Below are 12,782 nucleotides of genomic sequence, written 5' to 3' on the forward strand. Positions count from 1 at the left end.
AGTGTTCATTGCAGCACTATCTACAATAGCCAAGACATGGAAGCAACCTAAGTATCCATTGACAGATGAATTGATAAAGAAGATGTGGTACATATATACAATGGAACATTACTCAGCCACAAAAAAAAAGAATGAAATAACGCCATTTGCAGCAATATAGATAGACCTAGAGATTATTATTTTAAGTAAAGTAAGTCAGACAAAGACGAATACCATATATTATTTATATGTGGAATCTAAAAAAATGATACTTATTTACAAATGAACTTATTTACAAAACAGAAACAGACTCACAGACATAAAAAACAAATTTACGGTTATCAAAGGGGATAATAGGAGGGAAGAAACAAATTAGGAGTTTGGAATTAACATACACACACTACTGTGTGTGAAATAGGTAAACAAGAAAACCTATTGTATAGCACAAGGAACTATATTCAATATCTTGTAATAACCTATAATGGAAAAGTATTTGAAAAAGAATACATATATAACTGAATCACTTTGCTGTACACTTGAAACTAACAAAATTGTAAATTAACTATACTTCAATAAAAAATGGTTAAAAAAACAAAAAAAAAGGAATTACAATATTTGCATTGAATAAATTTAGGCTTATCTAAAAAAAAAAAAAGACTGTTAGTAATAACATTTATTGACTAGTTTGTATCCAGTATATCTTATTTAATCATATGAGATGTAGATTATCTCTACAGTTGAGGAAACCAATGTTTAAGGAATTACCTTGCCCAAGGTCATAGGTAAAGAGCAGTGGCTGAGGAATGAACCCAGTTGAATTTGATATTATAATCCAGGCTTTTAATTAATAAGCCTTACTATCCCCCTAGTCTGGTTCTCACTTCACTCAGTGGTGGCTCTTAGAACTAAATTTTAGCATTTACTAAACTGTCATACTGACAGTTTGAATGCCATAAGGCTTTTATATAAGCTTGTTTAGATGTATTTTTTCATTCTTATTTTAAGGACTTTTATTGAGATATAATTGACATACAATAGACTGCATATATTTAAAGTGTACAATTTAATTTTTTTATAAGTAATGTATATACGGCAATCCCAATCTCCCAAATCATCCCACCCCAGCTGCTCCCTCTGCATTCCCCCATTGGTGTCCATATGTTTGTTCTCTAGGCTTGTTTAGGTGTATTCTTAGTGTATTGATGTATCTGTGTATAAAAGTAAAACTCACATTGATTAATGACTAGCATGGGAAATTAAAAATCCAATAATGGGGATCATGGTTACCATTACATGAGCTCAAATTATTTGACTAAAATATTTTGCCATCAGTAAAGTCATATTGACTCTTACTGAATAATAGAATTTACTTTCCCACAGTTAAAATTTTTCATTAACATCAGAGCACTTCATTTAATATTTTCATAAATCGACCTTTAGGATTGTAAATGCAATCACATTTATCCTACGAGAGACGGCAACTGGTGATGCCAGGGGGACCAGGACAGGGAGTCAGGTGAATGTTCTGGTTGTCACGCTGTCCGTGACCACCATGTGATGGAGGAAACCCCTTCATCCTGCAAGAACTCAGTCTTTTCAAGTGTCACCTTTAGTGGGTTGAACCAGAATACTGTTCCATATAGCAGAACAGAACAGTGAACATTGATATACGAATTAGCTAGAGTTCTTCCTGACTGAATACTATGAACTTTTAGGGAGGTTGAGTTTTAAAGATTGGATTGACTAATATAATTACTGCAGCATCTTCTTGTGCTTGTTATTCCAATTAATGTAACTAACTGATACAATATAGGAATACACTTTTGTTTTAAAAATTAACTCAAAATGATACGTCATTCATTTAGCTAACCTTAACTGGTAAATTGCTATTTTAAAACCATTTATCAAGAAAAAGTCCTCACATTGAGATTCAGTGTTTTGGAACATGTCAATATTTTATTTGTTTTAACTTTTTATTTTATATTGGAGTATAGTTGATTAACAATGTTGTGTTAGTTTCAGTTGTACAACAAAGCGATTCAGTTATACATATACATATAGCTATTCTTTCTAGCTTTGGGAGCCGACTATGAGAGGTAGATACTTTTCTCTTTTAACTTTCTTTAACACATGTATTCTTACTTCTATGTTTACGAGTTTGAAATACAGTTTTATAGTATGTTTTGCTTCTGTATCTTTTTCCGCACGTCAAACAACATTACCATTGGAATGAAGATGACCAGCCACTAACTTTTGAATATCATTCTGACTGTGGTTATCTTTTGACCAGTTGCAACAAATATTTGCAAATTGCTACAACTTTACAAAAATTATAAAATTATTTTGGGGGTGACACTGTAAGAACTACAAATTTCTAGAATAAAATATTATTAATATTTCCTTTCTGATTATCATCTCCCTGGAAATCAAGAACCTAGAGCCATAACTTTTGTCTTCCTTCCCCCTTTACACTCAAGAATTTCTTTCTTACATAGTAGAGTTCCTAGCTTTGAAATGAATAGAAATTTTTCACAATGAAAAGAAATATTAGATTCATATTGTCCATGATTTCTACTTTTACTGCAATAAAATACCATATATATATACATACAATAAATAAAATACCATATAATATACTATATAGTATAACATACCAATACCAATAAAATGCCATATAAATACAACACATACACACATACATATATATACACATATGGTGTGGGTAAGAGGAGGCTAGAAACAGGATTTATTTTGAGTGCCAAATAATTGTAACAGTACTTTTTCAAAACATGAATGGTTTTCCTGATACTTATCCAGAAGATTATAATGCCAGCTTTCAAGACCCAATGTGAGTTTGGTCATCCCCATTGCCAGTGATGTGTGCTAAAGGAATGAATATCTATCAGTATAAATATTAACCATATCTGGGTGGGAGATAAGTATGGATTTAATTTAGTGCTTGTGGCTTCACTGTGAATTAAAGGAAATGAACCACTTTTTTCTTTCTACAACACCTGCCTTATTAGGAACACATGCAAATAATTAGCCTGATAAATTAGTTCCATGTAATTACAAATATCAAATAAATATAAGCTGAAAGTTTCACTATAATTTAAAAAAATGGCCCTCTCAGTCCAAGAATGAATATGTAGGAAAAGAATTCATGTTATTTGTCTACATAGTGTGCAGTATTCATTAGGAAGGAAGGAAGGGAGGAAGGAAGGAAGGAAAGAAGGAAGGAAGGGGAAGGGAAGGGAAGGAGGGAGGGAGGGAGGAAGGAAGGAAGGAAGGAAAGGAAAAAAGCTGACTCATAGAATATATTTTGTGTTGGGAATTAGTCATGTTCTTCCTACTATTCTGTTTTCCATATAGACAACAGAAATTCCAGGGATACTGGAAATCTATGAAATCTATCAAGCCTTACTTATTTCTTTTTTTTCTACACACATTATCAAATCTTCATAAAGATTAAAAAATGTTATTTATATGTTGCATATGTGATACAGAGACCCCACATGGTATGTCTAAGACCCTTAAAGTACAAGAAATGAACAAATTTTTTCTTGTGATAAAATAGGTACCTCTAAGACATCTGATATGAAAGCAGAAAAGTCTATGGAAATTGACATTAATAAATAAGAATATATTAAGAAAAGTCAAATTATTAAAAATAAACTTGACAATAGGAAAATGCAGTAAATAGTGGATGTGAAATGGAGTATGGCCACTCTAGGTTTCACAACACAATCACCTATTTAATCCATCCTATAATTTACCAACTGAGCAAAAATATCTCACTCTCGCTGTCCTTTCTTTTCCTGCCATGCCAGCTAACATGTTCTTATATTCAAAAATCCCCAAATATAGTCATATGTGAGCTCATTCAAATTCAAAACATCAACTTTTAAATAATGCTGTCTTTGAGCTACTCTTTGGAAATAGACGAGCTACATGTCACTCATAGAACCTTAAAATGCTGCAGATAGAGGCTTGCAGAATGGCTAGTATGCACTTTAACAACTGAAGATTTTTCTGGGTATTTCAGAAATTCAGTGGAACAAACAGCCTTTCAAATGGCTACACTGTAAGTGAATAGCAACATCCAAACGCCAATAATGCAATTGGATTTATCAAGCACATGCAAAATATTCACAGTTCTTAGGAAATTGGAACTGAAAAACTATACAGATCATCTAATCCAAACCTCCTCATCTTACAAACGGGGAAATTGTAGGCCAGAAATGTATTTTTTATTGTATGCTTTTTTCCTAAATATAAAGTATATAATTGTGCGTGCTTTCAAATACCTAGTTTCCAAATAGAATTTTTAAAAATTGTGACTAAAGAAAAAGATAATTATATTTTATGTAAATTCTAATATGTATAAATTTAATTTAAAATATCAGTGGTAAGGGGAAACTTTATAACTAGGTAAGAATAGCAGACATAATGTAAATCTTAAAAATTTAGATGGCTCATTTGTTTAGCCAGATCCTACCTTGACCAGCTGAATTTCCTTGCGCAAGTTTCTGAAACTCTCTATATTTCAATATCCTTATATGTAAGAATGGTCGTAACTATAGTATCTAACACAGTCTTGATGTGAATGTGATGTACAATTATCCATGTAAAACACATAGCATAGTGCCAGGAAACTGGCTAATATTTCTAGTCTAAGCCACTCAATGAGGTTTTACTGTTTTCATCTCCTCTCTTTTCTCTCCCCCAAGATGTTGAATTATAGTTCTTGGAACGAAAATTTTAAAGGAAGGCACTAATGCTGCTAAACGGGATCATAAAGTTGGTCTACCCCAATGTTTCTCAACCTTGGCCCTAGTGACATTTTGGGCCAGATAATTCTCTGTTGTAAGGGGATGAGCATTGCAGGATGTTCAGCAGCATCCATGGCCTCTACCCACTAGGTGGCAGTAGCACCCACCCAACCCCATTTGTGACAGCCAAACTGTCTCCAGACATTGCCAAAAAAAAAAAAAAATTCAGTTGAAAACCACTAGGGTAAATATCAGTTGAGAACCACTGATCTAACCTGACCAACTATGGTTAATGGATGAAGAAACATCAAGGTCCAAATTAGTCATGTTCTTATAGCATCACCTGAGAGTTGGAACTAGACCCCAGGTATTCTAACTTTAGCCTAGATCTCCTCTGAAATATCACAATAATTTCTCCAAAGAAAGCTTCTATCTGCACTGCTAACCAGTTGCAAAGAATAAGACTCAATATTAATGGAAGACAAGAGGAAAGCAAAATTCTTCAACCCTGCTTTTATTTCAAGCTTCTTTCAAAGAAAAGATCTTCTGCCTGAAACATTATTGAGGAAGCATTGAAGGCCAGTAAAGGTGACAATATTGTTAGAGAACATTCAGAAATGAGGTTGAATCTCCTAGATATTTTAAAACATTAAGAGAACTTGTAAATGAAACACAATTAATTGAACACAAATCATAATTTTGGAAGCAAAGGAGTTACAAAAACCACAGACTATGTAACTTTTCACTAATTGTTTTTAGAACTTAGAACAGATTATTAAATTATATTTTGAGAGCACTTAGAAAGTCAGCAGTAACCTCTAGGATGTGAGATAAGTTCTCTAAAAATTAGTTACAAGACATTTTATTTTATTGGAAGACAGAGAAATCAGGTAAACACAATATCAATAGTATTTTTAACAAGAGATTTGACAAGCTCTTGTTAATTTCTGTACTTCTGTCCTATGTTGAATTGTGATCTGAATATAATGGTACAGCTTTAATTCTCACCTTAAGAATCCCAATCAGTGGAGAAATGGTGAATAACCTACATTATCAGATAAGGAGTCAAACGTACTAGAAGAGTGAGAAAAAAACTAAAACTATAACAGTTGCTAGAGGAAAAACTTTAGTCCAAAAAATCCAATTATAGAAAGATAGAATGTGAGCAATAACAGATGTGAAAAAAGTCATATTTTATTTCATGAACCAACAATATGATATAGGCCATGTCAACTCCTGCAATTATAGATAATCACAGCAATAGAATTTTGGTGTCTAGAATCAAAGAAATATTAGCCTCACTCTAACAGACAACACACTTCAGGAATGAAATAAGCAAATTAGATTGTGTTCAGAGATGAACAACCAAGAAGGCAAAAGGAGTTAAAAATCCTTAATATGACAAATGGTTGAAATAAGTGCACATAATTCCCTGAGAAACAGAAGACTCGAATGGCACAAGATAGTTATCTTCATATACTTAAAGGGATGTGAGCAGGGAATTGGACTTACCCAATACAACTCCAATAATTAAAGCCAACAGGTAGAAAAGACATGGAAAGGGATTTCCATAGAACCAAAGAAAGAATTTTCTAAGCTTTGAGACACTAGGATTCCCTTGTCACTGGAAGTCTTGAATGTCCAAACAGCAGCATTTTGCCTACATGAAAGGGGGTGTTACAAGAACTCAGGTGTTAAGATTTGATATTTAAGGAATCAGAACAAATGACTCTTTCATAAGTTTTGTAGTTTTTACAAGTTATACTGAGTTCTTACAGAACACTACCACAGGAAATGCTAATATGTGCTCTGTGAAAAAAATAGCTTTTAGACGAATATTCAAAAATAAGAAATTCATCTTATTTCAATCATGGGGACTGATACTTGGATCAGCATTTTAAAGGCTTTGAAAAACACTATTGTGTGTGTGTGTGCACGTGCTGCATTTAGTTCTGTATATGCATTTGCATCTTGTTTTTGAAGCTGAAGTTCTCAAACTTATCTGAGCACAGTCTTAGTTTTTCAAGAGACACATTGTAACATCTCACAGAATGGTTTCTGGGAGCATTTCAAAAAGCCCACTGTAGATCATTAGTCCCAGTTAGGCACAAATCTGTTCCAAATGCCATGTTTTACTAGAATAAATGGCAGTGTCCCATAATTCCAGGCATTAATCCAGGTTCTAACATTGATTATGGATCTCTGATTCTCACTCATTCAAAATATATGGTCTAAATACAAACAAGATACTGAAACTTCGTATCTCTGAAAATAGAGCAGACTGTGTTTTGTTTGGGTTTTCACTTTTGTTTTGCTTTGTTTTGAAGCCTGTCACTTTCTGGTTACAATCCTAAAGGAGGAAAAAGTCTATGTAGCTTTGAGATATGTTTTCCCTGCTTTAAACTACACATTGCCAAGAAGAAGTCTTTTAATTGACACATTCTTTGTCTTGAATGAAACATCTCTGAGGCAAATAGGTTTCTTTTAGAAGTGATCTATAGTCGACTGTGAGAAGCATGCCAAAGGTTAAATAATTAGTCTTTCTTGTGAAATAATGCAAGATTAGAAGGGGGGCAACCTGGGTTCCAGTGCCAGGCTGCTGATAACCAGCTGTGTGGGCTTGGCATCCATGCTAATAGCTGCCTAGGGGATTTCTTCACAAGCAGCACTTCCCCAGCTTCTGTTGACGGCCAATGAATTAGGGCTTATTTCTGGGCTTGATTGACGTCCCCTTTCAGAGTCGGGGGCTAGCTTCTCCTAGTGGACAACAAAAGTAACCACCAAAGCTTCCTTTTGTGAAAGAATGTATTATATTGAACCAAAAAAAAATCATATTAAAAGCATAGAGAAGCATGTGGCACATTGAATCCGGATCCTCTGAAATACCAGATTATTCCACCTCCCTTTGAATTTTCCTTCACCGAAGTGTGGCCCCTTGTTATACCCTACATCCCAATATGCTTGATTCCGGCAACGAAACTGGGAAGAAGGGATGAGTTCTTTATTATTTAGGTAAATGGAGATCTTTGCCTATGAGTCATCCGCTCCCAAAGTTTTTTGTGTGGCTCTGTTTTTACGGCTTCTGTAATGAATGGGATTTTGAAGTCTATTACTGGCTGAAACACTGATCAGCTTCAGAAGTACCCAAGTCTGGTACTGGCTTCAACTGCAACTTTGGATGACCTCACAGAAAGGAAAGAGAAAATGGAAGTGGAAGAGAGTGCTGCAAAGAGCAAAAATAAAAATATTAAACGAGCTTTTCTCAACCAGTACTCTTGGGCCTGTCACTTCACCTCTCAAGACCTCTATTTCCTCCCATAGATTAATGAAATTGGAAAAGGCAATCTCTTAAATTGCTTCCAAGGGTAGGAAGCACATGCCAATCATGGTATGGACAGAGATTAAAAGTGCCTTAAATAAGCTTTAGTTTGAACCCAAAAGCTTTTCAAAACTTCATTTTTCAAAACAGGCTAAAAAATATCTCGAGGGGATTTGCTAGTTGACTTCCTGGAAAAAATAGCAGTTTAAGAAGCTCTTGAAAAAATTGGAAAGCTGATGGTGGATTAAAATATTGTATCTATGTCAAACATTACATTTACTGAATTTTTAACGGTACCGCTGTTATTGTCAGGAAAGAAGCCCAGTCTTAGAAAATGGCAGGGAGTTGCAAGTTTCCAAATGAGATAACTCAGCGACTAAGCAATTCAGCTTGTTATGACTCTCTGGGTGCCAAAAATAGACAGTGTGACCCAGTGGATCAGAGAGAACAGCTTACTACTCACAGCACAGCAACCAGCAGGCGCATGAGTACAGGAGCACGGCTCCCTCGGCCCCGTGTCCCACAGGGTGACACAATAGACCCTGATTGCTGCTATGCACACAGCTGCTTGCACCACAACTGACAAGCCCAGAGCTAGGGCTTTAGCACATTTTGTAGCAATCAGTAAACAAACCAATCTTCCTCCCCTAGGAGCAAGCAATCACAAAGCGGTCACACTGCGGGCCTCATGTGGTTCAGCAGCGAAGGATCTTACTTGACTATGTGACTATAGAAACGACTCGAAGTCAGAAGGTAGGAAGGCCTTGCAGCTCCACTCGGTCAGCAAGAATGTACGGGGACACTGGGTGAATTGCCTCTTGCAGTAATTTACCTGTTAGCTCAATTTATTCTTGGCTGCACTCAATTTTCATAGGATTATGCCACTCCATCAGCAATTTGGATTAGACACGCTGACAGAGGCTAGGACAAAATGTGGCTCATTTATTTCCATAAATACTTGATTAGGGTTATTGTCCACAGAGTCCCTATCAACAGGATCAGATCAGTCAGCACTTGACCTCAGCCATGTACTCCCAGATCACAGACTTAACAGATTAAGTTCTAGAAAGGACTAATAGGTCTTATTGCTGATAATCATGTATGAGGTGAGTCAAAAATTATCTGCACTCTGCTTATATTAAAACTTCTGTTGGATGCACTGTCTTAATGCAGATAATTTTTGACTCACCCTTGTAGCTTCTTTCTCATGATAGGCATGGCTTGCACCACCATGCTGTGAGTATGAATGCAAACACAACAGGAGTACCATACCAACCAGAATGTAGTCAAAGGCCAATCAGTGACTCATGTACAATCAGGGAATTTAGCCTGACCTGTTGATGTCCTGTGGTTTATTACGTCTCATTGGCTGTGGTAGCTGAAGTCAAGGATGAGTGCCTGACCTATCTCTAGAATGTGGATTCTGATGCCAGGGAACAGTACTCACAGTACTGCATGACACAGGGATTCATGTATCCTTTGGGTAGAACAGCCTTCTTTATTTGGGGGCCTAATGAAAGGAATGTGATCCAAGGAGTGGTGTCATTGCCAATAATTGCAGGGGGTCAAAGATGCACTAAGCCTCCCTACCCCACACCTGGTAGAGAGATATCTTGTAGCACTGTCTCTCCCATGTAACAAACATATAACTAAAGGGGTCAGGTTACTCCAGGTCTGGATTTGTTGATAAATTTGATTTGGATCACCATTACATTGATTTGGATAATCCACAGGAGCAGGGTCACCAAACAGTTGTGGCCTCAATAGCCATACATGGCATGACCCAAGGGCACTCAGGTATCAGGAGAAGCTTATGAATTGGTATGAACTTAACTGAAACAAGATTGCATCTATCTATGTGTGTTGGTACGTGTACAAGTTTCTCACATTTAGGAGCTGCCTTTGATAACATTAGACATAACTCAAGATCAGCCATACCCACATGAGTTTCTCTGACCTCACAGCCCATAGATCGAGGTGATAAACACTGCCGTAGGTCAGTTTGGCAATTAGAACTGCTTCTGTCCAGTGGGCCATGTGATTGCTTTGCCAGGCTGCAGGGCTGGAATTTGGAGAGAAAGAAAGCATTAATCACTTCTACCTCCCAGCAACTCCAAAGCCTAAGATATTCCTTCCCCAGCTGACGTGGATAGTGGTACCAGGAAGACTCCTAGGGATACTCCTCGTGGAGGCTGCCTCCTCTTACAGAAATCTGTAGTTCAGAAAAGCTCCAGGGCTGGGCTGCTGTTGCATTGCCTCCAGTATCACCTGCTGCTTAGGTTCTCAGCCAAATCTAACAGATTATCTGATTAACTTGCAGACAACAAAGTGCATACGTAGGTAAGGTACGTATTGTCTCCAATACCTAGACAGTGCAATTAAGTGCTGATCTGCGTTGCTGGTAATGAGTCACAGTGCAAAGAATATTTTCTTTACTGCCTCTGGAACCCACTTTTGAGTCGTAGTCCACCCAAGATTTTGACAGCCTAGGTGTTTCATTCACCCTCTAAGAGCAAAATTTTCCTCACGCCTTCATCAGCTATGGGTCTATCAGTTGCTCAGTATGTTGATCAACATGCCTCTGGGTTTGCTTCCTTCCCCTCTCATTAAGGGTCTATAAGTTGATGCTCACTATAGGGACATATGGCCCTCTATATGGTCCTGGTTGTGACTTAAGACTGGATGCATTTGCGTTTCCTCCATGTGGGGCCCAGAGTGCTCTCCTAGTCCCCTAGTCCACAGGAAAGCAAGCAGCAACCATGGCACCACTTGGGCAGATGGTTAGATTTCATCCTTCACCACTCAGCCTCCATCAGTCAACTCAACTCATGTTTATCAACAGGTAGGACAGGGTGGACCATTCACTCCCTCTCTCTGTACCACATGGGCCAGAATATTTGCCACCAGCTCCCAAGAATTTTCTTAACATCCTCAAATCTCATCCATGAGCCCTGGTCTTTTCTCTTTCAAAAAGTCCTCTTCCATCTTGACACACTGTTTGTTGTCAGTTTGGGAAGAATCTCAGCCTCTTAGAAGATGACAAGAAGTAACAAGACTCCAAAGGAAATGACTGAGCAGCAAGCAGGTCGTCTTGCCACAAGCCCATAGGTGCCCAAAGTAGATACAAATACTTAGGTTGTTACAGCACAGTGAACTGTAGAAGCTTTAGCTTGGTAGAGTCTCCCTGCTCCCAAATCCCACACAGCGATGTGATGGGACCAGATGGTAGCTGCACACACAATGGGTTGTGTCACAGTCGATGAACCCAGAGCTAAAGGCTCACTCCCTTTGGTAGCAAGCAATAAATCGACCTCCCAGGAGCAAGCAGTCACACAGTGATCAACACTGTGATCATCTCGACCTACTTAATCACCTAAGTTACCACTGCAGGAAATGTTCAGTGTCAGAGATCAGTTAAGCCTTACAGATTGGCACAGTCAGCAAGGATGAGCAGAAGCATCCAGGGCTCATGACAGACTGCCTCTCCCACAGCAAACCCACAGTGAACTCCTTATTCATAGGAAATGTATATTGAAATATTTAGGGATCAGTTTAGCATCAAATGGTTCAATAAGACAATGTGTCTGTGTGTCTATTATGTCTGTGTGGAAGGAGAAAATAAAGAAGAGGAAGCAAATGGTAAAGCGAAAGGGGTACAACCTTACCAGGAGGTGAATCTGAGTAAAGGGTACACACGTGTTCTTTGTACCATTCTAATTCTCGCACTTTTCCTGGAGTTTGAAATTACCAAAATAAACTTAAAGGAAAAAAATTCTCATCCCTTTACACTTAGTATACAAACACCTCTTTTTTCTTAAAGAAAAATTTTGAACAACCATGACACAACAATTATTTGTTAATTATAAAACTTGTTTCATGTCCATAATCCTCCTCCCTTATTTGAAAATATTGAGCCATATTTTTGTGTGTGAAGAAATGTTCTGTTATTGCTCAACGGATATATTAGCTTTACAGTGGAGGTGGGGGTGGGGAAATCTCTGAACTTCAAATCATTTGCTTCAGTAAAAAAAAATCCATTGATTTAGAGAATTGGGTGCAAAATAAAACTTCTTTATCTAAGAATAAAGAGCATAAACAGTACTACAAAAGGAGGTGTTGATTTTCTTTCAAAATTTTGGTCAAAACGTGAATAATTTTAGGATAAGGAGGGAAGAGGGTCAAGAACAGAGGGAAACAGAGTTTGGGTTAAAATATATTTTTTCAAGAAGCCATCAGTAATACCTCTTTCATGACTAGTGTGTAATTCCTATTCATTAGCGTGTACAAATGCAATAGCATATTCATCATGACCCAGGAGATTAAATATTGTCTTGATGTTTAGGAAAAACTCTGAGAGTTGCAGGTGAAAGTATACATGAAGTTTCTCAATATAATTCTGACACATAGAAGATGCCCAATAAGTGTGTACTGTAACCCAATCTGAAACATTCACTAACTTTTCCCTTTCTTTTCTTTCAGCTAGAAAATCTGGAAGCAGAAACTGCCCCATTGCCCTAACTGGGTCTCCTGCCATTCAGACCCTCACTGAGCTTAGAAGCTACCATCTACGTGGAAGCAGGTCACTGCGAGAATATGTGGAAGCTCTGGTTTCCTAGGAAAGTGCCTGCTCTGAGTCACCAAACTCTTTCCTCTCCGGCCACTCCAGTCTGCACATGAGAGGGATATCCAAGCTAAATCAAGCGCTAGGAAGG

The 12,782-nt window shown here is 37.3% G+C and overlaps 1 protein-coding gene across 1 annotated transcript in view; it reads left to right on the forward strand.

Annotated features, from left to right (window-relative positions):
• OPRM1 (opioid receptor mu 1) overlaps positions 1-12,782 on the forward strand; it is an 84,944-nt gene that overhangs the window by 50,292 nt on the left and 21,870 nt on the right. Inside the window, exon 4 of the mRNA XM_057737765.1 lies at positions 8,722-8,823. Within this exon, the coding sequence (XP_057593748.1) occupies positions 8,722-8,823 (102 nt within the window). The remainder of the gene's footprint in view (positions 1-8,721; positions 8,824-12,782) is intronic.

This window comes from Hippopotamus amphibius, chromosome 6 (assembly GCF_030028045.1).
Source record: "Hippopotamus amphibius kiboko isolate mHipAmp2 chromosome 6, mHipAmp2.hap2, whole genome shotgun sequence".
Classification (NCBI taxonomy): Eukaryota; Metazoa; Chordata; class Mammalia; order Artiodactyla; family Hippopotamidae; genus Hippopotamus; species Hippopotamus amphibius.